At 45.1% G+C, this 26,438-nt stretch overlaps 2 protein-coding genes across 2 annotated transcripts in view; one reads left to right on the top strand and one right to left on the bottom strand.

Moving 5' to 3' along the window:
* The first annotated feature begins 2,709 nt into the window (after nucleotides 1-2,709).
* Nucleotides 2,710-10,516, top strand: NANOS1 (nanos C2HC-type zinc finger 1). Its single transcript, XM_039553607.1, has one exon. The coding sequence runs from the start codon at nucleotides 2,794-2,796 to the stop codon at nucleotides 3,562-3,564; it is 771 nt and encodes a 256-aa protein (XP_039409541.1). The 5' UTR covers nucleotides 2,710-2,793; the 3' UTR covers nucleotides 3,565-10,516.
* Nucleotides 10,517-11,273: 757 nt separating this feature from the next.
* The window catches only part of EIF3A (eukaryotic translation initiation factor 3 subunit A), a 28,213-nt gene continuing 13,048 nt past the window's right edge, over nucleotides 11,274-26,438 (bottom strand). Inside the window, 13 exon segments of the mRNA XM_039553606.1 lie at nucleotides 11,274-11,515; nucleotides 12,846-13,015; nucleotides 13,457-13,631; nucleotides 14,926-15,183; nucleotides 15,186-15,285; nucleotides 15,288-15,771; nucleotides 18,196-18,284; nucleotides 19,963-20,147; nucleotides 21,075-21,228; nucleotides 22,231-22,353; nucleotides 22,620-22,733; nucleotides 24,478-24,582; nucleotides 24,827-25,174. Coding sequence (XP_039409540.1) covers nucleotides 11,274-11,515; nucleotides 12,846-13,015; nucleotides 13,457-13,631; nucleotides 14,926-15,183; nucleotides 15,186-15,285; nucleotides 15,288-15,771; nucleotides 18,196-18,284; nucleotides 19,963-20,147; nucleotides 21,075-21,228; nucleotides 22,231-22,353; nucleotides 22,620-22,733; nucleotides 24,478-24,582; nucleotides 24,827-25,174 — 2,547 coding nt within the window.

Below are 26,438 nucleotides of genomic sequence, written 5' to 3'. Positions count from 1 at the left end.
GCTCCAGATGATAGTTTCCCAGGGTTGCTGTGCAGCCTTGCCACAAGAGCTCACATGAGACACCACCAAGACAGCTGTGGTCTCACACTGCCCAAGTCCTGACAAGGACTGCCTAAAGGGGAGTTTGGCATAGTCAGAAATAATCCCAACTTCCAGCTGAGGACAAAGCAGTAGTTTTTCATGCAGTTCTCAGTGTTTCAAATGAAGAACATTTCAAAGCACACCAAAACACCAATCCTTCCTAGAAGCAGCTACTTGTTCATTAGCTCTTCTTGACCACATATTTTGTTTACTGCTTGAAACTGATGAAGAGTTTCCCCAAGACATTCATTTGTTCCAATTATCAACAGTGGGATTCCCTGCTCTTGCACCAGCACTGTGACTGGGTGACCCCAATCAGCTGGCACGAGGTTGGTGCAAGTCTGACAACGCCTGACAGCTCTGCAGGGACCTAATGCCTGAGTGGAGCTGTTGAGTGCTAAACACCTGGAACATGAGGGTTCATGGCAAAGAAAGCAATGAAATAACTTCTGCAACATACCTCAAACATGAGGCACATGAGCTCTGCTGAGCTATTGGTCAAATAGAGGGTGCTGTTACCGTGGTGCTGGTGACAGGGGTCTATCCTTCACAATATTTTCCTAGTGAGGATATTTTTTATGCTGCTCCATGTTCTTCATCACTCCCTGCATTGGCAGTGAGGGGAACAGGACCCTTTTCCTCTCTGCCTGTAGCTACTCACACTGCTACATGTGATATGAAATTATTCACTCTGCCTCTTAAAACGTCTACAGAAGATGAGATACAACAATTGCTCCAGGAAGTGATGCTCAGCCACTCTGACTGATCACCCTGTGCCCTGTCACCCATCTGTTACCTCTGCCATTCGCTGCTGGCTGCAGTGCAAATCAGGCCCTGAAACACCACTGAGGAGAGCAAAGGTCTGTCACATAACTGTAGCTCGGAGATGAGCTCTGGGCTGAGCCTGACACCCCCTAACTGTGAAATGTCCCTGTGGTCACCCGGTGCAGAACCGTGTCCCACATGAGCACGCTCTGGAACAGGGCTTCCTCTGCAAATGTTTTCAGTACTGAAATGAGTCCCATTTTCCAACCAGAGAATTCATGCTCTGAAACACTGCTTCCAGCGAGCTCTGCTCCCTGCAGCCATCCTGATTGTTGCTTGGTCCTTGATACACCCACTTCCCAGGCACTTCATGCGGCTGGGGAGGCGTATCCAGCCTCGCAGCGCCGGAAGGCAGCCCCTTGGGAAGTATTCCTGATAGCTGAGCTTATGAAACCTGCCGAATTCAGATGCAAACAAAACACATTGGAAAGCTGCTTTACCCGCCAGAGGAACATCTGTTAGACTGACAAATCAGGGCCGTGCACAGGGGAGACAGATTTACTTCTGACAAAACTCCACCCACCCTGCTCAGCCCAGCAGCTCTCACCAGGGGCTGGAAATTAATAGGATCTTTGCATTGTCAACTCCTCTTGCTCAAATGGAAAAGCACACGTGATGTTTCCCAAAGGAGGATATGGTTTCTGGGTGGCCTGATGGAATGGGAACCATTAGGGGCAGCAAAGGGGACTTGCATCTCCCCACCACAGTCCCTTGTCCTGCAGCACAGCAGCTGCTCTGCGAGGACTGGCCAGAGGGGTGAGAGCTGGGCCACCAAAACCTGGGTGCACCAGGCTCAACAGGTGGGTGCTGCGGGACACTGCTGCCTGTCCTGCTGCCCAGGGTGCCTCTGCATCCACCCGCTGCAGACAGAGCACTCACAGGCACAGTACACTCAGGCCCATCCCTTTTAAGGGTTGAATATTCCAGACTGGTCCCCCATACCTGAGCAGCACTCCGGTGAGTGCATGTACCTCCACTCCAGTGAGGGCACGTACCTCACCTGAGACCCCAGACAAACCACCTCTAATTTAACTAATTAAACCCCACTTACTAAGAGGGGTCCAAAGAAGAAATCACCTCTGCCCCACATAACTTACGAGCACCAAAGGGAAGGCACCTGCTGCCCTCCACGAGTTTACAAGGCTCCAACCTCTTCCCACTCGTACAGCACTGAACTTGTTCTGTCCCCGCATCGCTCTGCTGCAGGCGGAGACCCCTCCCTGCCAGTGCCGGCACGCTCGGAGCGGCACCGCTCCTCCCCGGCGGGCCCGTGCCTTGTCGGGTCCGGCTCACACGGGCCGCTCCGGGTCGTCCTGCGGCTCCGATCCCGACGCTGATCCCGGTCCTGATCCTGGTCCCGATCCCGCTCCCAATTCCCATTCCAATTCCAATTCCGCTCCCGATCCCGATCCCGCTCCCAATTCCCATTCCAATTCCAATTCCGCTCCTGATCCCGATCCCGCTCCCAATTCCAATTCCGCTCCCAATTCCAATTCCAATTCCAATTCCAATCCCGATCCCGCTCCCGCTCCCGCTCCCGCTCCCGATCCCGATCCCGCTCCCGATCCCGATCCCGATCCCGATCCCGATCCCGATCCCGATCCCGATCCCGATCCCGACCCCAGGCCGCCGCACCTGCCGGACAGGAGCGCGCCCCGACCGCGGCCGAGCCACGCCCCCCTGCTCTGCTCAGCCAATGAGCGCGAGGCGGCTCTGGCCAGCAGCCAATGGGAGCGCGGCAGCCGCGCCCCCGCCCCCTATTTGAGGGGCTCCGCGCGGCCGCGCGCTCGCACAGGCGGCGGCGGGAGCGGGCGGCGGGAGCGGCTCCGGGAGCGGACGGTGCGCCCGGCGCTGCCCCGCACCGCGCTCGAGGGAGGGGCCGCTCCCATGGAGGCATTCCCGGGCACCAAGCTGGAGCAGCACCGGCACCTCCCGCCCGTGGAGTGCCTGCCGGGCGCCCGCTACGGCGGCCGGAGCCACAGCGCCTGCGGGAACGTCTTCAACTCCTGGAACGACTACTTGGGGCTGGCCACGCTCATCACCAAGGCCGTGCGGCCCGGCAAGGGCTTCGGCGCCGAGCCTCCCTCGGTGGTGGTAGCGGCCGCCGTGCCGCCGGCCGAGGAGGAGGAGGAAGAAGAGGAGGAGGAGGAAGAGGCGGCGGGGCCGTACTTCGAGGGCGCGCTGGACTTGCACGACCTGGACCTGTGCGGGCATCACCATCACCACGGCGAGGGGCTGCTGGAGGAGCGCTTCGCCGACTTCAGCCCCTTCCCCGGGCGCGGCGGCCCCGCCGCCGTGGTGTTCGACTGCTCGGGGGAGCACTCGGGCCGGGAGGGTTCTGCCCACGCCTGGGGCGGCGTGGTGGTGGCGGGGCGGCTGCCGGCGCACCCGCGGGCCGCCTCCCGCCTGCTCAAGCCCGAGCTGCAGGTCTGCGTCTTCTGCCGGAACAACAAGGAGGCGGTGGCCCTCTACACCACGCACATCCTCAAGGGACCCGACGGCCGCGTCCTGTGCCCGGTGCTGCGGCGCTACACCTGCCCTCTCTGCGGCGCCAGCGGCGACAATGCCCACACCATCAAGTACTGCCCCCTCTCCAAAGTGCCGGCGGCCCGGCAGCTCCGGCACGCCCGGACCGCCCTGGGCAGGAAGGGCCGCTAGCGGCCGGGACCCCCGGGTCTCGCCCCGTGCCCTGGGGCGGCCCCGCTCCCTCCCCCGCTGACACTGCCCCGGCCCCGGGACGGCCGCTGCGCGCTGGACCGCGCGGAGCCCGGCGCCGGGCCCGGGGACTGCGCGGCGGGAGATGCGCTGTGTTTGTTTATTGTAAGAAAAAAATATATCTATATGTGATTTTTACGGAGACGGCGAGATCTGACTGGGTGGGTGTCCGCGGAGGGGGGGCGGTCCGAGGGTTAAACCCACGGCCGGGGAGGTGGCGGGGGTCCCCGGGTGCCCACGGCGGGGCAGCGCCGCCCTCTGCCGCCCGCCAGCCCCGGCTCTGCCCGTCCCGAGCGCTCCGTGCCGGCGGGACATCGGGCGCGAGAGCTGTTCTTAATTGCCAGTTAATAGCAGGGTATTTAATTAGAGTACAACCCTCCGCCTTTCAGCTCTTAAAGCAAACATCCGAGCGATTTCCTTTGCCGGTTTTAAAACCGGTAAGCAAATCGCGATCAAACTTGCCTTCGGAAATTAACACCTGCTTCCCGAAATCGCAGCATCCGAGCTGGTGCGGTGCCGCGCCGTCACCGTTCCTCTCGTGGGTACCGATGGCGCTGGTCTCGCAGGTCCCCGTGTCGAATACTCAGCTTTAGGGAAAGTCTGAGAGGAGAAAACACCCAAGTGCGTATATGAAAACGTGATGATTCTGGGCCAGGGTGCAAACGGAGCCCTTTCTGCTGACAGAAAGGCAGTAAGAATGACAAGAGAGCAAGCTTTAGTGCAGCTGTGTTTGTGGTGGAGAGTGAGACCTGGACATGAAAAGAAAGAGACCTGAACAAAGCAGAAAGCTGTGACCATAGGAGAATGGAAGAAAGGGAGGTTGTGTATTTTCAAGAGTTCAGAGAATGTGGCTTTAACTCTTTGCAAGTAAAAGAGATCTATCGATGTGGTTAACAAATATTCTTAACACTACACCGACTGTACAAAGCATAAGAATTAGGCTGGAGTCCTGGACCACACTGGGTGATGGCAGTTCCTGGGTACTGAATATCAGCCAGGGCTATATCACTTCTAATCCCCAAGAGAAGATAAATTGCCTTTTTGTGTGTGTGTGTGTGTGTGTGTGACCCAGAGGTAGGACAAGGAGCAGCAGCAGTTTGTGGTTTAAGAGCCCTCTGGAGCAGAAAGATGGGTGCTGGAGTTTTCGGTGCAGAGGGTCATGCTGCTGTGTGTAATCCACACTTGTGTGGTTTCCTTTTGAACAGCTGCTCAGCAGGGTGGGAGATGGGGTCAGGAGAGCAGGACAGTCAAGAATGGAGTCAAAACATGTCTGGGATGGGCTGGGGATGAGGATCCAGGGTTCATTATTCATTGCTGCTATTGACTCGCAGCCACAGCAATTAGGAGGGAGAAACTGATTTTGTGTGGAAGTGTTCCCTTAAATCTCCATCAGATGGCTTCAAAGATGGTGTCAGGTCTAATTACCAAATGCAGTGGGGCTTGCATTAAATAACACAGTGGCTGCAGCTACCCTTGTGCCAGCCTCCCTCTCCTTGTGCTAAATACATTACATTTTGTCTCTTGCTCTGTGGGGAGTGCACCACGGGCTCTTCTAAGCTGTTAGAAGTTAGATGTGTTTGGTATTGTGATTCCTGGTCCACATAGGTTAAATCTGTGTCCACCACACATTAGAATCAAGCTCAAGTGTGATGCTGTGGGAAGAGTTTTCTTCTGTACTTTTGTTACCTCCTTGTGGGAAGTTTGAAGATCCTTATATACATTTTAATGCAGTTGACTGTTACTGGACACAAAAGCAAGAAAGATCAAAGAAAATCTGTCTCGGGTGTTTTCTGAGGGTTAACTGGCCGGGCTGGATTGGAAATGTTTGCCATGTCCCTGCCCCACCTCTCCGGTCTTTACATTAAGTTGCTGTGCAGTACCAGCCCTATTGCAATGCCTGGAAATCCCTCAGGATAACAGCAGATCCTGTGTCTTGGACGGCACTGGCCTTCTGCAGAGCCTGTGTCAGAGGAAAACTTGTATCCACGGCCTGTGCTGCTGCCTGTTGCTCCTGGTTCTGTTCTCCAAGTACTTGCAGCCTTGCTCTGGAAAGGCCAAGAGCTGCCTGTCGTCACTGCTCCCCAGCATTAGGCATCTCATCAAAGGCTTAACAGGTAAAGTGGAAGAGTAACAGCTTCGAGACCAATTGGGGGTGGGGGAGGCAAAAAAAAAAAACCCAACAGACCTCAGACTATTGCAGAAGGATGACGAGATTCAGCAAAAGACAGCCTGACAGCAAGGCTCTTCAGTTACTTTATGTAATCATTCAACAGGACAATTTGCCCTTTAAAGATTTACAAGTGTGAGTCTAACAAAGACCAAACCTTTAAGGATATTTTGATTGGGTTTTTAAAGTAAGCTTCTGTGATTTCTGGCACACCAGCATGCTCCTTGTGGCACTGAGTGAGCAGAAACATGCTTGTTCTTGGTCACTCTGAAAAGGTTATTACAATAGATAGTGTTTGTATTGCTACTTTGACTCTTTAAATACTGGGAACCATTTGCATTGGTAATTTAAATTCTAGGAACAGCAAAAAGCTTAATCTGAAAGCAGCCCAGGTTAGAGCTGCATTATGCGCCACAGAAGAGGTCTATGAAAAGTGAGGTACTATTTTCACTCTTCTACGGGTATTGGCAAATCAAAATATTATGGTCACCTGTTTAAACCAAATACTGTATCTTCAGAGAACTGCTTCATTACAGGGAAATATTCCTGTGCATGTAAGTGATAGAATCTTTTCTATAGTGATATTCTGGCAAGAGGAATGAACACAATACTGGATAATCATCCTCCGCTGGTACTAGTCTTGGTAAAAAGCAAGCTACTTCTAATTAGAAACTACTTTCAAATGTATAGATAACTTGGTTCAGCTGAAGTCAGGTAAGTCTGTCCCCATCTTTAGTGGAAATTTTATTTGGGCAGGTTGCTCTCAGTCTGCTGACCAGTGCCTCAGGTAGCTGCCTAGGACCAAACCACAATGGCTATAAAATGTCTTTTTTTTTCTTTTACAGTGCCAGTTTGACCCACTATATAGATTAATTTTTGCTGGAGATGAGTTGCTAAGAGTTGCATGGGGAGGAAGGTAATTCTAAAATTCCTGTTGCCTGGACAAAACAAATGATAAACTAAAAATGGAACAAGGTTTAGCAAAGCCGGTAGATTGTCCTCCTGCCCAAGAGAGAAAGGGCTAACAGAGCTTAAAGTGCAGCAAGGGAGGTTTTGATTAGCAAAATGCAGTGGAATAGTTTGTAGTTAAATGCATTACTTTTATTTAAGAGGAGGACCAGGCAAAGTGTAGAGCATTTCAGTTCAAGCTGGTCCTGCCATGGCAAGAAAGGAAGAATTGGGTGGTTTTGTTATGCCACCTGTGTGCCTGCTTCTTGCAATGCTGCAGTAAACCCCAGGATGGGCTCTAGTGCCCGAAGAACAGGTAAATTTTGGATCTTGCATTTCACTGACCTAATGCCTGCCCTTTGTAGGCTGACACCATCCAGCAGTGCCCTTTAGGTACAGGAGGAAAACTTGCTTACATGCAGCAGTTCCTGCCAATGACGGCAGCCCAAGGACAGTGAAACAACAAAGATACATTTCATTTACAGCAAGACAAGCCTTCCATACCCTTGCTGTCTGAGATACCTCCTGGCTGCCTACCAGCCCACCCTAACATCCTCCTGGCCCTCCTCATGGCCTCATTGAGGCCACCAAGATTATGACATGTCCTGGGCTGCAGTTGTGGCTGTGCCCAGTCAGGAGTGACACCACTGCACCCTGACAGTTCTTATAAATAATGATTTTGTAAAAAAAATTATATCAGTTTTTATAAGTAAAGCACTTATAAAGTTTAAAATGCCAATTATGCCCTCCTTCTGCTGAGAACCCTGATGGTCGTCACTCCTGCCCATGGGCTGGGTCAGTCCCTGGGCTGCTCCTGGAAGGAGCAGCACTTTTCATACCTGACACTGCCTTGCTGGAGATTTGTTTTAATCCAGCAACATCTGCATCCATTCAAACAGCAGCAGCCTTACGGTCTGCCTTCTAAATACAGCCTGTGACAGCTTGTATTCTTCTAAGGTTCACTGAAAATTTTAGCTGTTTAACTGAACATGACTCAAACAAGGCAAAGATTGACACAGAACTTATTTGGCTTCATCAACATTTTCAGGTAACCAAATTTTGTGCTCATGTTTAATGATGGCAGGAGGCGGAGGTTTGAGCTGTTTGATTTGGTCAGTAGAGGTTTTTGATCACTGTCAGTATTGTGTCTAAACTGATCAAGCAATGAAATAAAACACACTGGCATGTCTGCAAAGCTCACATCTCCCCAGCCTCTTCTCAAGCTGCCCAGTCCTTAGAATGACAACATTATCATGATCTCAAATAAAGGAAATTAATAACCCAGATTGGGAAACAGAGCTGTAGCCAGTGCAGGGATCACTAACATTCATCCCTGTGTGAAAGTGTCTTTGTATGGATACAATTAAAACTATGGAACTGAAGGTATAATCACTATTTACATATTGCAAAGGCTGGAGAAGGACAAATGTTGTGCCCATCTTTGAGGAAGGCTGGAAGGACCATCTGAGGAAGCACAGGCCACGTGATTATCCCAGTCCCTGGGAAAATCAGAGGAAGTCCTTTCAGAATGTGTTTTTGGGGACATACAGAAGACAACTGGGAACAGCCAGAATGGAATTACTGAGGGTAAACCATGCCTGGCTCACCTGCCTTCTATAATAAAGTATCTTTGTGGACAAGGGAAGGAGCACTGGATGTTCTTCCCCTTAACTTTAACAAGGCTTTCAACACTGTCTCACACAATATTCTTGCACCCAGCTCAGGATGCTACAGCCCACATAACAAAGGGGGCAGAAAAACTGGCTGGATGTCCAGGCTCAGCACCTTGGTCAATGGGCTGGGCTGGAACCATCCTCCAGGCCCTGGAGGCAGCCACGGGCTGACACTGAAGTGGGAGTTCCAGCCCACACCCCTGGGACAGGGCTGCTGGCCAGAGGGATGGACAGGAGCCTGGTGAATTCAACAGGGAGCAGGGCAGGGGCTGCCCAGCCAAGGAAGGAGCCCTTGCAGTGACACACTGGGGGCTCAAATGCCTCTGGGCCCTGGCAGGGGAAAAGGTGAGCACGAGCCAGCAGATCCCAGGCTGTTTGAGCTGGACACTGAACTGTTTGGGCCTGAATCCCAGCCTGTAGAAGGGAAGAGTATCCCCTTCAGCTCATCTCCTCTTTCTTGTATGCTGTTTGGGGTTCCATTCCCCCCATACAAGGACATTGCCAAAGCTGATTGAGTTCAGCAGAGGGCCAACACAGTATTCAGGGGCTGGAGCACATGCCTGGGAAAAAAGGCTGAGGGGGACAGGGCTTGTTCAGCCTGAAAGGAGGAAGGGGTTTGGGGGAGACCTCACAGCAGCCAGCCATTTTCTACTAGGAAGCTACCTGGAAAATTCCAGCTTTCCACAGCAGTGCAGAGAGAGCAGAGAGACACAGGGTAGAAGCCAAGAGAGGCTTAAACTTTCTGAGAACCACAAAAATGACCAGAGATCTAAAGCACCTCCCAGTAAGGAAAGGCTGAGAACCTGGGGTTATTCAGCCTGGAGAACAGAAGGTGTCACAGAGCCCTAATTGTCACCTTGCAATCCTTGGAACGGGGCCTGTAAAAAGCATGGGAACAGATTTTCTGGCAATTTTGTTTTTTTTAAAACCAGTCAGATGTTGGTTTTAAACTGAAGGATGGTTGATTTAGATTTGATATAAGAGGTTTTCTAACAGTGAGGGTAGAAAACACTGGCAGAGGTTGTCCATGGAAAGGGTGGATGCCCCATCCCTGGAAACATTCAAGCTCTGAGCAACGTGATCGAGTTGAAGATGTCCCTGCTCATTGCACTTCATGTTTGGACTGGATGACCTTTGAGGTCCCCTTCAACCCAAACCATTCTGTGACTGTTTTCCAATCTGGAGCCAGTCAAACACTGGAAGAGGCTTCCCAGAATAGTTGTGCAGTCCACAGTCTTGGAGGTCTTCAAAATCACACCGGAGAAACATGGTTCTAAGTGACACAGGAATTTCACAGCCAGCAGTGAAGCGAGCTCCTGGGTCCCTTTTGACAGCACTGATCTGAGCCACAGAATGCAAAGACAGCAGGAGGTGGCTGAAGAACAGCAGCACCCACTACTCCAGATCCAGTCAGCACTGTTACTGGATGTTCTCTAGTTCCAGACTTTATGGGACTGTATAAACAACAAAAAACACAGTATTTTTTTTAAATGCTTGGAAAACACTATTGCTCTGAAGGAGTCCTGTGACTCAACCAGCAATGAAATGAAAGGATCCAAAGACACAAAAATCAAGCCCTCAGAAGATGGCTCTGAGAACAAGTTTTTCCCAAGAAAACTACTGGCCCTGGATAACCCAGAAGAGGGCAGGAAAAGGACAAGAGGAGTATTACTTCTGTTCACACACCAGGTTTCTCAGGGAGAAACTATCCCAGGTGTTCTCACTTTCTCCTTCAGCTGGTACAGAATAGGTCTGAGAACAGAAAAGGGTTGTTCAACAGCTGTTCTTCATGAACACATGGTGCAGGACTCACTAAAAAGTCAAGACACTGCAGCAGCTAATTCCTTAAGTTGTTTATTTATCATTGAAGAAACACACAGCAGCAAGTTCTGTGTTGGCTTCAGTGTGACCAGATCATTCCTCGTTGTTACTGCACCCCAGCTTTGAAGTCAACACAGCCATTACTACAGATCACTTTTTTGGAAAGGGAAAGAATTGACCCTGAAGACAAAGAATTGGAGGGGGAAATAGAACAATTTCTCCAAAACCACACATTTTAAATATGACAATATTTATAAATCCTTGAAAGGCATGAATTATCCAGTAATGGAAAAAGCAGTTATGATATTGGCAACAGAAAGTACATAGCCATATGCTTACCAAAACACTGAAATTGTAAAAGCTGCAAGTTTGATTTGTACACTGCAGCAGTGTGTACATTACGGGAACAATGACTGCAAAGTGGCCTCAGAGGCATTATGGATTCAAGTAAATCTACAGAAAATATCCCAGTGTAGCTAATTCACAATGTTTATTGTATTCAATTCAAATTTAAATAACTTACTGAATTTAGATAGTGATAAAGTATCTCAGAAACCACTTGCCCTCCAAGATACCTATGTAAAAGAGGGCTTTTCTATTTTTTTGGCTAATTATGCAAATTCTTTTAGCTCTGCTTTTTCAATAATTCCACTGTGTGAACAGAGGCGTTTTCAAATTCATGTCCTGTGACAATAATACCCCATTCCAAACTAAGAAAGACTAAAAATAAAAAGGGCAGCCTGTTTTGGTGCAAGAGAGAAGCTGTACTGAAGACAGCTGTTGCGCTTGCTTCTTTTTATTTTAGCAACAAATGACCCATGAAATAAGCATCATTTGAAATTTCAGAAACTGGCATTCAATTTCCAACCTTCTGCTGTGAGTTTTGTGCATGATCAATCTATATGAGTAAGTAATTCATGCTTTCATGTTACCTCAAAACATTGGTTAAAGAATTCCAATTCAGAATGTTTATAAGCACAAATATAATCTGTGGATTCGATCAAATCAAAGCTAAAACATTGGTTAAACTCTGCGATTCCCACTTAACGTCGTACAGTGGTCCACCCTTCCTCATCTGTCTCGTTTTTAGTGCGGCGTACGGGCTCACGCTCCTTCTCTGTTTTCCAGGATCCTTTCTCCTTCTCCCCATCCCTTTCCCGCTCTTTGGATGCTGCTGGGGGAGCAGAAGCTGGAGGAGCAGCAGGAGCAGGGGCTGACCGCCGCACCGGTTCCCGTTCCTCCCCGCGCTCTTCCCTCCTGTCGTCAGCGCGTCGCCACGAGCTCGCTACGGCACAGGAAGAAATAAAAACAACTCAGTCGTGCTCCACCAGCAGCCTGCAAGAGTTCAAACAAACAGCCCCAACCCTGGCAGTGGGAGTTACTGATCCTCAGCCCTGCCAACAGGGAATACGATGACAACAGCCAAACACACGTTTTGATTTTATAGGGAAGAACAGCAAAACTACTCAAACCTCTTCTCAGATTTGGGATTGTGGTGAGCAAGCCCAGTGTCATCTTTAAAATGCATTAATTGCAGTAAGAATGTTCTACTGATGTACACAGTTTTAGGATGCTGTCATTGTCAAAAATATATACCATTATTAGCAGAATTAAAACACAAAAGTGTCCCCTTAGAAATGACTGAACTCTGAAAACAGAAAAATCCTTACTTAAGAACACTTGTGGAAAATGTTTAGGTGTTTGCTGTTAGGAAATTGCTCTTCACTCTACTGGAATCAGAGGTAAAATGGTACTGAATTACATGACTCCACTGGTAACAGCATCTACCACCCTTTACTGTATGAAAAACAGTTCAATTCCACCAAAAAGGATGTTAAGAGTTCCATCCCACCTCTGTGTGAACAAAGCTGTGGCAGATGCCAAGAAGTCAAATACCAAAACTTCTTGATATATTAAAAAAAAATCTCCACACTGAGAACATTCTGCTTTTCTGTCAGCAGCAGTCCCTCATATGATCCCATGTTCTGTTCCAGGCTGCTCCCAAGTGCAGGAACACCCACATTTGGGGAAGAGACAAAATGAGATTCTGAACGTAAGAATCCAGAATTGGAAGATGTGGTGGTCCCTCCAGGCTAAATGGATTTCCTGTTACTGTATTTTTAGAACATAGCAAAGGATTAATAAATATACAAAATTAACACAGGTCTGTAATCAAAACAGGTTATTCGTCAAAATTAATACCATTAATAGTGTGAAACCCATAAGGCCTCATTCAGAAGTATTTCCCTCACATTTTAATGGTTTTAAGGAAAGGCCAGAAATTACTTTTCTGGGATGTCTGTCCTGATAATCTAAACACAAAGACTTCATACACCCAGAACATAATCCTATGAGAAGTGCATACTTGAAATGTTATCCTCCTGCTGTAGATGTGAAATGCTACTAAGATGGAAAAGAACACAACTACGAATAGTTAAGACTCGCTAAAGAATTCTCAATTACGCCAAAGGTGCTTTTTATTATTTTGTTTATGGAAAGGCAGTTTAAATAGCTGAAAATATAACCTATTCCCATGTGACCCCCTCCCAGCACTGTCAGGAAGAGGGAGGCTCCATGCTGGATGGAGGACTTTAGGGACACTGAAATGAACCTACGCTCTTCCCGCTCGGATCGGAGGGGTGGCCCTCTCCTGAGGGGCGGCTCCCTGTCATCGCCACGTCGGTCTCTCATGTCACGACCACCTCTGTCCCACTCCTCACGACGACTTGAATCCCTCCAGCTGGAAGTTTCCTCAGCTGGCCCTCTCCTCCAACCGCCGTCATCCCTTTGGCCATGCAAAACATAAAACTAAATGTTAAGGTTTTTACCTTTGCTATGGAAAGGAGCAGTAATATATCACAACACAGATATTTACAGACCCAGTGGGTGTCTATTTAACATACTTCCAAAACTGGTTTTGTTTTTCTGGTGCCTAATATGGAATTCTCTTGATAACAGGATAAAAATAAAAATTTAAAAGCATTTTAAGCATTTTGAAATTCCTCCTGTACAGAGAAACAGATAACATCATCCTAAAAATAACAAACCAAAAAGGCCCAAAAATGCCCTTAATCCATTTGCTGCCCTAAAGTGCTTAGTTTCACACGAACCAACCCTTGTTCCTTTCACTCAGCAATTCCACATTATTTCTGTATCAGCAGGGCCCTTTTTTTTTTTTTTTTTTTTGCAGAAACATTCTAGAAGTACTTAAACAGAGAGGTCAGACCTGGGACGCCTGAAACGATCATCTCGATCAAAATCTCTCTCCCTGTCAAATTCCCGCTCCTTCTCATTTTCATCCCGATCTTTGTCTCGATCCCATTCGCGGTCTCCTGAAGGTCTGGAGTCTCGGGGAGGGCCCCAGCTGTCCTCACGAGCCTTCTCTCGTTCTCTCCACCCCCCTGGAAGAAAGAAACGAGGAGTCAAAGGAATTTGTGACTGACCTCTTATCCCTCTTGTGGACAAAGAACTCTTTGCTTCTGTCACAGAAACTGGTTCTTCAAGTTTTGACCCGAGGATCCAACTCAAGATGTCTGTAAGAAGTTTGCACATTGAGTGGGAACCACAGAGAAGACACTGTGCAAGCTGCTAAACGTAAAGCCAGCAATGCACAGCTCCTGTCAGGGCTGCCAGGAACAGTCCAGCAGAGCTGGTTGCACCCAGCAGTTTTCAGCCAGAAGCCACAAGGGTCTGGTGCAAAACAAGTGCAAGAAGAAGCAAAGGGTGTAGCTTACACAGCAGATTCCTTTGTGAAAATCTACAAGTGAGGAGATTTTAAGCAAGCAGATTTTTAAAGAAGTTACTGCTTTTTAAAGCACTACTTTAACATATGAGTGTTGTTACCATCCCCTTAACACAGTGCACCCTGAAATACTGCTCAGTTATTTATGAATGGGAGTTCTTTCTTATGCAGCCTGCTTTGGCTTTAAATAGGAAAACTGGAGTGCAAGTTTTGATATTTATGGTAAGTTTTCTAAAGGTTTGGATTACAGAATTAGTGTCTATGAAAGTTGGTGTGGTGCCTGCCAATACGTAAGTGTAAAGAGCCAGGAAATCAAAATCATATCTAACATTTAAACGTCATCAACAGTTCTGAAAAGAATCAGAAACAGCTCTAGACACCATCAATGACACTTAAGAATAGAAATAAAGAATACAAGAATAGTATAATTCAGTTTTTAAGAGACCTCAGGTCATCTAATCCAAACTCTGCTCTAAGCAGGACTTTCAGGAAGAGTTAAAAACAAAAAGGGAATGTTAATAACATTACCTCTGTACACATAGAAAGGGCTTATCAAAACCAGACCCACTTGAATGAGGTATCAAAATCCTCCTTTAGAAGGAGATTAACTTCAGACACATAGAAGAGGTAGGGAAAGAGTCCAAGGTGTGCTAATCTAGCGAGAATGTTTCTCTCCCAGCAGAGCATTCAACTCGTATATTTTGGTTTGGCACACAGGGAAGTGACCGGTGTTAGTGTGTGACCTTTAGGTATCTTCCAGACAAGCAATTTTTTTGTAATTTAACCAAATTAAAAGGTTTAATTATACTAAGTAGAGGAGTGTCCACATTAGCCAAATTAATCTAGATGTTTTCAGAGCTCATTCTCCCATCTCTGGCATCAAGTACATTACATCCATTATCTACGAGGTTAACACACTTTGGAGGGAAGGTTATTATATTACTGTATTTTACCTGGTTTACCAAATGGTCTCCAAGGACCTGGCCTTGAGTCTTCACCCCCACGCCACGGGCCTCTGTCATCATCTCTTCTGGAGAGCCTGTCATCGTCCGCATTCCGCCAGGGTCCCCTGTCGTCATCCCGCCGGGCCATCCTGTCGTCATCCAGCCCACGCCGAGGCCCTCTGTCATCATCCAGCCCGCGCCGAGGCCCCCTGTCGTCATCTGCAGCCCGCCAGCTGCCCCTGTCGTCATCCAGCCCACGCCTGGGGGCCTGTCCTCATCCAGAGCCCGGCGGGGTGGCCGGTCATCATCCAGCCCACGCCGGGGCCCTCTGTCGTCATCTGCCGCGCGCCAGCTGCCTCTGTCATCGTCCAAGCTGCGCCGGGGGGCCTGTCATCATCCAGGGCACGTCTGGGTGGTCTGTCGTCATCCAGGGCACGTCTGGGAGGCCTGTCATCATCCAGGGCACGTCTGGGTGGTCTGTCGTCATCCAGGGCACGTCTGGGGGGCCTGTCGTCATCCAGGGCACGTCTGGGAGGCCTGTCGTCATCCAGGGCACGTCTGGGAGGCCTGTCGTCATCTGCAGCTCGCCAGCTCCCTCTGTCATCATCCAAACCACGCCGGGGCGGCCTGTCCTCATCCAATCCACGTCTGGGGGGCCTGTCCTCTTCCCCTTCTCGCCTTGGAGGCCTGTCCTCATCCCCTTCCCGTCGAGGTGGCCTGTCCTCTGCTGATTCCAGAGGACGCTCCTTTTCATCTGCAGGACCACGCCGGGGCAGATCATCCCCTCGCCGAGGCAGATCGTCCCCTCGTCGGAAAGGTCTTTCATCATCTCTGGGATCTCCTCGACGCCAGTCTCTACAAAACCACAGGGAACGAGTGAGAAGTGGAAGGTGACATCCAGGAAAGCTTTACATCAACAGTATCAAACCCCTCAAAGCCATTTCTGACTGCACCCACTTGGCGAGTGGTTCCAAACACAGTATGCAGTTTCAAAATACACCTTCTAATGCCCTTCATTGCTATGGGAAAGCAGTAGGTCACTGTCCCTACAGCTTCAGTAAAGACTAAGCACTTCATCATCTCCTTCAAAATTACAGTTTGGACAGTCCCCTGTTGGTTATCTGCTGCAACACAACAGAGAAGAGGGTTGGCTTCTACACCAGGTGACAAACTTCAGTGAAGTCTGAAAGAATCAGTATTAAATAATGCCACAACCATCAGTTAAGTATGCCCCTTCTCCAAGCACATGCCACCCTTACACACCATTTAGTCTACTGCCTACAGGATTTACACATACATTTAGACCATAAACCCTGTTTTTGTCACCAGATTAATTTCTTTATTTCAGGAAATTAACCTTCCTCAGCAATAATAAAAAAGAAACAAGGAATAGAACATCACAGAAATTTATTGGTACCTGCTTCCTGGCACAAGAAGAGAAGCTGCACTGGGGTTGAGTCTCATGGATTAAAAAAAAAAACCCAAAACATAACAAAAAGAACACCCCAAGGTTTAGAGATCCACTATGCTACTAAAATGTAAACAAAACCCAGCAATGACTTGCTACAAAACAACAGATGTAGGACTTGAAGAGGTGAGAACAAAGAGATAACAGTTTGTGACAACTCAGAGTCTCAAGAATTTTGAGGAATTGTAAGCAGTGCATTTCTGGGTTTGGAAGAATAAGGGAGAATGCAATTATCATTGATCTGTGAGGTAAAAACCAAGCCATGGAGATTGTTAATTTCCATTTAGAGTCAAATTGGATAATCTTCCCCTTTGAAAAATCTGATTATTTTGCCATAAAAGACATGTGGAAGATTGGTTATAATGTTTATCAGATGAACAAGTATTTAATTCATTCAGATACCGTTTCAGGGTCTTAGGATTTTTAAATCTATTTAAACTATTACTTTTAAACTACCACTACTCTAATCCATTTCTAGAAAAGCTGAATGAGAAATGAGTAAGACAAGCTGTATCACTCTGTGTGGAAAAAAAAAATCCACTGACGCATACAAATAAGTGCATTAAACACTTCACAAAATCACAGGATGGTTTGGGTTGGAAGAGACCTTGAAGATCATCTCATTCCACCCCCTGCCACAGGCAGGGACACTTCCGTTATCCCAGGTTGCTCCAAGACCCATCCAACCTGGCCTGGAACACTTCCAGGGATGGGGCAGCCACAACTTAGGCAATATGTGAGTAGTGAGAGGCTTCACCCAGGAGTTTCATCCAATTGTTAGATTCTGCAGTTCATGAGAAAAGTGGATCACTACCAGGAATGGCAACACAGCTTTTAAGGAAAGATGGAATTCCATTTTGTTTATCAAGAGATCACACCCTTCTAAAACATTGTAAGAAATTACTACAGAGAGAAAGAGTCAATTAATTTGCTTCCACTGGAGTCAGAGTGAGCAGTAATGGATTTAAATTGCTTACTGGAAATTAGGCTTAGACACTTATAAAAATCTATATACCTGCAAGGCTAATTAAGCAATAAAACATACTGCCAATTGGAACCAGCAGTGTTATCTCCATCAGCACAGGCTTTTAAGAACAACTAGATGTGCACCACCCGAAATATTTTTAGCTACAGCTCATCCTGATGTGGAGCAAAAAAATGGACAAATGTTAAAAATCTTGTTTTCTACAATTGTATAAACACTGTTCATTATTAATAAACATATCCAAAATAGATGTAAACAAGTGTGAATTTATTTTTATTTTTAAATCCAAAGTAGCTTCAGAATATTCTTCCTTCAGAAATCTATTCCTCCCTGTTCAACACAGTTCTTCAGAACTTAGTTTAATATATGGCATGTTTTCTGCTCTGTGATTCACTCTGGGACTTGCATAGTTACTGTCAGTTTTCTAGATGGAAAATCTCAGAATTTCATCATCCAGGAAACCTGCATTTGCTTGTCATCCTTCCCCATTCTGTATTTATAGCACTGACACCAATGTTTGAGTGGGAGAGAAATTGTTAATTTAAAAAGGAATCCAAGTAAGCAAGTTGTTTATCACACACAAAAGGTGTCTGCTTGCCTTCACATATCTAAGCCAAATAAAACAGGAATGTTATCTGAGCATGGTTCCAAGATAAAACCTCTCTCTCATTCCGAGATTCTTACAAAGCAACTTTATAATAGAACGTAATTTTCAGAGATGTAAAGGCACAAGATAATTACTCAGGGCAGCTTTAGCAGCAGCAACAAAATGGGAGTCTCCATACTTTGATCCCAATATAACTGGGGCTAAGTAACCCCTGATTACCTCTCCACTGGTGCTCGACGCCACTCAGATTCCGGCTCACCACCTCTTCTCCAGGAGCTTTCAGACTCCCTGTCACCCCAACGAGATTCCTGCGTGTCAAAAGAAATTAGGAACATTCTCTCTGAATACTTTAAAATGAAGATATTCAACATATAATTTACTTTTGAGCATGTTATGCCATTAAAAACTCACTTGTCCCACTGTAGAACACTAAACTATCAGGAGTTTGAGTAACTAAAGCGTGGTTTTAACTGACTTTATTGTTTCTGGAAGAGTTGAAACAATAATACGGTTCCCCTTGTGCCACATACTTTACCAGTAGGGTAGGATATATGCAAATACACTAAAAAGATTATGAACAAGTGTATGAACAATTGAACAACAGCTACAGTCAGCCATAGCCACTACCTGTTGACACAACGGAGATGTTCTAACAGTTTCACTTTTCCTGGGATTTTATGAGAACAGGAACGAACTTAAGGAATTATTTGCTTTTGTGCTTTCTAATCTCCTCAGGAAATGTAACTGAATACACTGAAAGCTCTCTGTGGCAAGGACAGTTTTGTTCTCAATACCCAGAAGAGGTGAGGTATTAGTGATTCACAATGGTTGCAGGGCAAAGCAATAATCAATCTGCATTCTTTTAAAATGAAGTTAAAATGTCTCTCTCCATTGACAGACAAACCATTTAAGCAAATTTTTATGCCTTAATTCCACCACAAGAAACTAGTTAGCTAAACCATCTAAAACACCTGATTCACATAATCACACAACCTCTTCATAAGAAGGGTATTCCAGTTTTAAACCCCTCTTTGAAAAGTGCTTTTATTTGCCGATATGGGTTAACCAAGATCTTGCACATCCACTGCTCTGTCTCCTTAAATGCTTTTGAAATAACCCCAAATAACAACGGTGAGAAAAGAACCCCAAAACTGCAAATGGAATTTCTGGGGTGGTGCAGGTATCTCTCTCAGAACCCGAGCCAGCTTTTCCACATAATCAAGTGCCCACAGATAGGAGACCTCTTATGTGAAAAATACCCATCATGATTACCTTACCTGACAGACTATCAAAACAATTTATACAAGCTGGTAACTTATCTTCATGGCGTTACTCAATGAAATATGTATTAAACAAAGAGAAAAGCTGGAGGGGATGAAATTTAAAAGCAGTTCTCTTGAATGGCAGTTCTGAAAAAGTGGGAGTTATGGTACTTACATTCTTTTAAACAATTAAACATTTCCAAGTAACTTTTGTTTTGTTTCCTAGTGGACTGGAATAACGAATTCTCCCAATCCAAGTTATATTTGTTAACAGAAAGTTGCACACACCTCTTGGTTTTATGTTATTGCGTATTTCTTATAAAATATAAAACTGCACTTTTATGTTTAATCTGGGGGGGATTTTCCTTGAATATCTACTTGAATTCCTGACTTTTGCATGAGTCACTGCACTTGCTTCCAATAGTTTTCTTTCTATGTTAAAGAAAATTTTGTCCAATATTCATTTCAGTCTTTATTAATTTAGTTTTTAAACAGCTTGGAGATCTTAGTAGTTTCTTTACTTTACTCTGTTGCTAAACTAGAGATTCCAGATCCTGAGAGTGAGCTGAAACTAAGTGACAGTAATTTAACTATTAAATTAGCCACTCACACTACGACTACACAAAAAATAAATAAACCTATGATTTTGCAGTGCTAACACCTTCTTTCAAATCTACAGAAGAAGGAGCAGTCAGAAAGAAACAAACCTGCAGGTATTACCCACCTTCCTTGAAAATGGGTCATCCAGACCTCTCCTTTCTTCTTCTCGACGGCGCTCTCTTTCCTCTATCTCCATTTCTCTTTGACGTTTTTTCTTCTCCAGCTCCTCCAGTTTTTTGACTCGCTCCTGGTACTCTCGCTGCTCCTGCTCGCGTTTCTCGCGCTCGATGCGCTCTTTCTCCTCACGCTCTGCACAGTTGGAAACACACAGAGAACTTATTACCAACACAAATTCCATTGCTTTGCTGTATCCACAGAAGGGTTACGCAATACAATCTCTCCCCTTTGACTCTATAAAAAATAAACACAAAAAAATACAAGCATTTCATATGATGTGTTTAGCTAACCACAGATCCTGTTTTCTGGAAGTCTCCTAAATCAAAAGCAGTAAGAAAAGGAACCCTGATACATCCATTAATGAGACATCTTGAACAGTTAGCAAGAAAGAAAAAGGTCCAATACCTGCATGTTAATTCAATGTACACACCATAACTACCTCAAACATGGTAGAGGGTCCCTTCCTTAGGAAAGGCCAAACAAAAAAATCAGCTAACAATGTCAGAAATTTCGATATTCATGACTGCTTCAGTTTTTGTTTGTTTTTTAAATACTGCATTATTATGAACTCTCATACATAAAATCTTCATCCTCCAATTGACAAATAGGGCAGAAATTCCTCCTACAGGATGCCAACCACCTCTTCTCTTCTAAAGCCCTGAAACGGGCTATATGGGCTACCACACAAAGTAATTCACAAAGAAAGGTGTGTGAGTCGTTTACAATTCCGGAGTTCTTGATCTGACACCACTGTTCCCTTTCTTTTCTCTTTAAGATGCGCACAAACAAGTGGCCAGAACTCAAAACTAAAGGCTAAAATCTAAGACTCAATTTTTCATTAGCCTCCCTTACTTCATCTCCTTCTTCACCCATGTCTAGGCGCTACAAAGCTTTACCTTCCTGTCTATGCTGCACAGGTAAGCAAGGAAGGTGCGACAACTGGAAGTTGAAAAGACTTCCTCCAAACTCATGAAGCAGGGAAACCAGACATCAGCTGTGTTACACAAATGGAATGGCTCGAGGATGCAAAGGATAAAAGAGTCACATTCTCAATCTCACCTTTGAGCAGCTGCTCCTCCCGTAGCCTTTGCTCCTCTTCCTCCTTCTCCCTGTAGTAAGTGATGCGTCTCTCCTCTTTGCGCTGCTTCTTGCGCTCCTCCAGACGGTTCCGCCTCTCCTCTGCCAACCGCTCCTGGAACTGCTTGAGTTTATCCTGAAATACCAACAAGACAGCTCAGAACACCACAGCTGTAATGTCTATGAGCTGAGCAGTTACACAAATTGTTAAATAAAGCTATACAGAAACTCGAAACAAGTGCAACATATTAATTTTGCTCCACTGAAAAACGACCTGTTCACCATTTCCATCTCTTCTGCAATTAATTTTGTGTTAGACAATACCCTCCAATTCAGAAGAAAGACAATTAAATCATCATGCACAATTATTAGCCTTTTATCTGCTTTCTTGAAAAAGGGATTGCTTAACTAATAATTTATCTGTACTTAAAATACATTACCCAAAATTATCCCTATTATTGCAAAGAATCATATGCAGTTACTAATTTATATTAACATAACACCTCTTCTGCCTTTTTTTTTTGGTAAAGCCAGTTTTTACTGCAACATAGCCGAACAGTCAAAGCTATAAACAGTCTCAGGAAATGAAAAATTTTAAAATGTACAGCAAGAAACAAAGGCACAGTTCTTTCCCTGACCTTGTGGTCTGATTCATTTTTAAATTTTGGAAACACAAAACACAGCTTGAACAAACAAATACTTGAACTGTCAAAATAATTCCCAGATTCAAACATAATGATAATAAAAAAGAGACAAGTATTTCCACCTATTTTTCAGCTTCAGTATGATTGTCAGTATTTACTCCATCACCACAGTAAGTTCAAGTACTTCTGCAGACACAGCTGCCTGCCTATGACACCCAGTGATCCCTTACCAAGAGTATTGAAATCAACAATTTACCCCTCCTTTATTTTTCATATAAGCTAGTCCAGAAATTGTCAAAAATTTAAAGTGATAATACCCTAGGAATGGGTGCAAGAAATTTAATTTAAAAGTCAAAGCAGAAAATAAGCAATTCCACACTTCTGAACCATTTTAAATACTAGTTTGTTTCCAGTTTAATGAAGAATCCCTGGGTCTCAGTTTTAGTTCCTCACTTTAGGGCTGTACTTTGTTAACAATGCCTTGTCTCATGTACCTCATAAACTGTTCGCCGTGATGCTTTGAGCCTGGCTTCAAATAAATCTCTATCCTCCAACATCCTGGAGAGTCTGCTCTTGTGCTCAAGGGCTTTCTCACGCTCCAGCTGCAGGGTGGTGATCTGAAAATAGAAAATATAAAAGTATAACTTCACTATACCTTTGGATTCAATCTACCCCAGCCACTAGAAAGAGGAATTCTCTCTTCCTCTTTCAGAGCAAAGATAGAAGAAATTGCTGTCCACTAGAAAAATGAAATCACAAAGCTAACATTTCAATCTTCCTTTCTTTTTTGAAAAGAGATGGGGAAAAAAAACCAAACAGTGCAAAACACACTATTTTTCATGCATTGCTAATGCACTTTATCAACTGAACAAAAAATTCTTACCCTTTCTTCTTCCTGTTGCTCCCATAGCTCCATATCATGCACTCTTTGCTCCTCATAGGCAGTCTTTATCAGAGGAATTTCTTCCAAGCGTTTTGCTCTTTCAAAATAGTCAATCTGAATAAAGATAACACATCTTTTAGAATGACATAATGCACATAAACCCCTGCTTTCTGGAGAATCCTGCAATATATATAACAACCACACTGGACCATCAAAGATCAACCCAACCAAGAACCTGCCTCTACCACTGGCAACTAAGTGCACTCCCAGGCACAGATGCAGGAATAGAGACAGGCACATCACAATACTCTCTTCAGCATCACCCATTTTCAGCTCCCAGCATTTTCTGTGTTGGAAGTATTTTTGTATTTTAAACATCAGTGGATTTTCTCTCTTGTCCTTCTGAACTCAAAGCTTTTCATATACAACAATGTACTTTGGAAAGAACTCCTGCATGTCTGTGGCTCACGGCATGAAGATCCAACTTCTACCTACGAACAGTTCTGAACACAGCTCCTGCTGGCTTCATTTGATGCTTCTCACTCCACTACCCGTTGCAGGCAGTGCAAGAACAACTGCTCCCACCATCAGCTCTTACAACAGGTACACTCTTACAGACTGGTACCACATCCTCTCTCTAGAAATCTGTCAGACAGAGGGGTACAATTTTACAAAGACATTTCTCCCACGGAAGCCAATCCGCATCATTGACAATTCTTGTTGGCCTCCTGTCAAACTTCCAGCTCAGCTGCATCCTTTTAGACGTAAAAAACCAGAGCTGCAGACAGTGCTCAAAATGCAGAAGAACCAAGTTCTCACTGGTGGCAAAGAATGTTAAGTTTGGAGCCCATCATTTAATATGCAAAGCCAAAGACTGGGAGATTCTTTTCCCTGCCTTCCCTATATAAAGTTTTTAAATCTATCTAACCAGAACATAATTCAAAGGCCTTCTTTTGTCACGCTACTAAGTTGGGGTTTTTTGTGAAGAACTTTGTAAAAAGCTTTTTTGGAATTCCAACTTAGTTACATCCATCAGATCAGCCTTACAAATATGGTTGCTTTGACAGCTTCAGAGAACTCCAAGAGGAAGCCCTTGCTAACATTCCTTTTATAGAAGCTGCACTGACTTTTCCAGGTAGATCATATTCACTCAGGTGACTACTAATTCTATTGTTTAATGTATTTTCTGCTCCTCTGTCCAGTATAAGCAACAGCTTTACAGGCCCGCAGTGTCAAAGATTCTCACAGGAATCCTTTTAACTAACTTGCGACTTTCTACTTGCCATTTTTATTCAAATGAGTTTTAAGTGACCCAAGTCACCAACTGTACCACAAAACCCCTGTTTCATTCCTGAATACGGCAGGAAGTCCTGGGTGAGTTTCACCTTGCCCAGGTCATGTGTGTTCTATTTATGTCACGTTTCTCACACTTTTATAGCTACCCATGTTTCAGACAGATCCTTTTCTGCCATCTAGGAGGGCTCTAGCAGTGGAGTTTCCTCTGTTTCAGTGAGGACTAACACAATTAATTTAGCATCTCTGTAATGGTCTCACATCTAAACATTTAACCTATTCTGAAAATTTTTTAATTACAAGTCTTCCCAACTACGACTCAGTTCACATCCAGCTTAAGGGTCCTTTTTCAAATCAACTCCATTATTTAGAACGATTTTTGCACCAAAACCGGAGACCCAACTGGTATATAACGCATTTACCTTTCCTTAGTATCAAACAATAACACTTCCAATATTATATATATATATATATATGTGTGTGTGTATGCACATATACATATCAACACAGGAGATCACATTCACTAAAAAACTGTATTGACATTTGTACCCTTCCTGCTTTGTACCTTTTTCTCCTGATTCTTCAGTCGTTCCTGCAGTTCCTTCTTTTCTTTTTCCAGCTGTTCCACTTGTTTAGCCATAATAAAGTCAGGATCCAATTCCTCAAGATCCTACAACCAAGTAAAGTTATCAATACAAAAGGGAGAAGAAAGTCCCACAAAAGGTAGTCTTTACTCCCCCAGGCCAAAAAGGTCCCATCCAAACCCAGAACTGAAGTTTACTTACACAGTCTCATTTCTAAGAGACTGTTTGTAAGACCAATTGCAGGACAAACCCACGAAATTCAGGTAGCCCAGCAATGTAACACTGAAAGCATAACAAAATAACTTCCCACTGCAACAATAAATCACCTACCTCAATATCAATATCTTTAAATGCTTTGGCTCCCAGTTCAGTCTTCTTAATCTGCTCCAAGCGCTCCCGAACAGTTTTCTTTTTGATCTGCTCATGCTCCTGCAGGATCCGCTCCTTCTCCCTCTCCTTTGCCTCCTGGCGCAGCCGCTCTTCCTCAGCTTTCCGGACTTTTTGCAGTTCTGCTTCCCGTTGTTCCAGCTCTTCCTTTTCACGCTGGATGTTCAGACTTTCCAGGCGCTCCTTTCTCTCCTCTATGGTTTGACGGCGTGCAAGGATACGCTGATGCTCCTTCCTGGAATTTTTCAGGAAGGCAGTGACTGCCAGCTGATGTTGTTCTTCCTTCTCTTGCTGGATTTAAATTAAGAATAAGACGATGTAAACAGCCCCTCTTTAAAAAGGAAGAAAGCAAAGCAAATGCTTTTCAAGGAAAACGCAAAGTTAATTCTATTCTGCAAACTTGCCAACTGAGCGGAATTACAACTGTGACGGCAAATCTAATCACTCATCCAAGTGGCACCCAAGGTAGCACCAACTGCCGAGAATCACGTGCACATGGAGAAAGTTGACTGTAAAAGACAGCATTCTGCAACATGGCTTAGGTACGACAGTTTGACATTTTTCTGTCCAAAAATACTGCACACCCAGATGTTATTGATATTGAAATCTTTAACTGCAATGGGTGTGTGGGTTGTTTTTCTCTGTATTTGTTTGCAAGCGCATCACCACATGTACTGTATTTCACCAAAGCTGTTTTGTTCTTTTAAAGCTTTGTTATTTTCCAAATACACTAATAAAAGGGAAAAGTACCCTAATTGACACAAAGCACTATCTGTGAGATGATAAAAAAAGTAAGTCAACAATTTAAACATTGTCTTTAAAACCATTTTCATTACCTTATAAAAAGCACTAGGCTTCTACACATCAGAACACAGACTGTTCTTTAAGCAGCCTTCCCACCCCCCAGCACTCCCCAGAGCACCCCCACAGTTCTTTATGGACATTCATGCTGTACACTTGAGGAGGTGTCACTGTGCCAGCTCAGGGAGCTGCCCATTTCCATGAGTCCAGCCGAACACTGCAGCCCAATCAGCTCCCCACACTCCCCCAGCCATGCTGCTCCTGAAATGTGAGCACCCTCAGGGGTATTTTTAGTAACCTCTCACTTCTAGGGCATTCAATAAAAACACTGAAACATCCACACTTTGCTGCAGATCTGCACACATTTAAAGATAAACAGAGGTACCGGAAACACGAAAGTAAAAAGCTTTAGACAAATTTAATGATTTTGTGAATTATAACGAATGTGACAAATTAAAAGCTTTTAAACACCTGACAAAAGTGGAAAGTTTTCACCTGAATAGTGAAGGAAAAAAGGGTATCAGCTTGTTCTGTAGCTTTTCTAACCACACAGATTAATATTAACCTTGATACTGTTCTCCAATTTTACAAGTGCAATGACCACTACTGAGTTAGATGAGAAGGATTTATGTCTTGTTCAGCTACTAACTGTACTAACATGTCAAGTGCAAGACTAATTGCCATTTCTATCCATGAATGTACAGTTAAAGCATATTTTTTCTTTCAAAATGACAATCTAATACAATTCACTAAT

The sequence above is a fragment of the Corvus cornix genome, chromosome 6 (genome assembly GCF_000738735.6).
Source record: "Corvus cornix cornix isolate S_Up_H32 chromosome 6, ASM73873v5, whole genome shotgun sequence".
Classification (NCBI taxonomy): Eukaryota; Metazoa; Chordata; class Aves; order Passeriformes; family Corvidae; genus Corvus; species Corvus cornix.
Note: the sequence above shows the minus strand (reverse complement) of the source record. Positions and strands in the feature narration are given on the sequence as shown.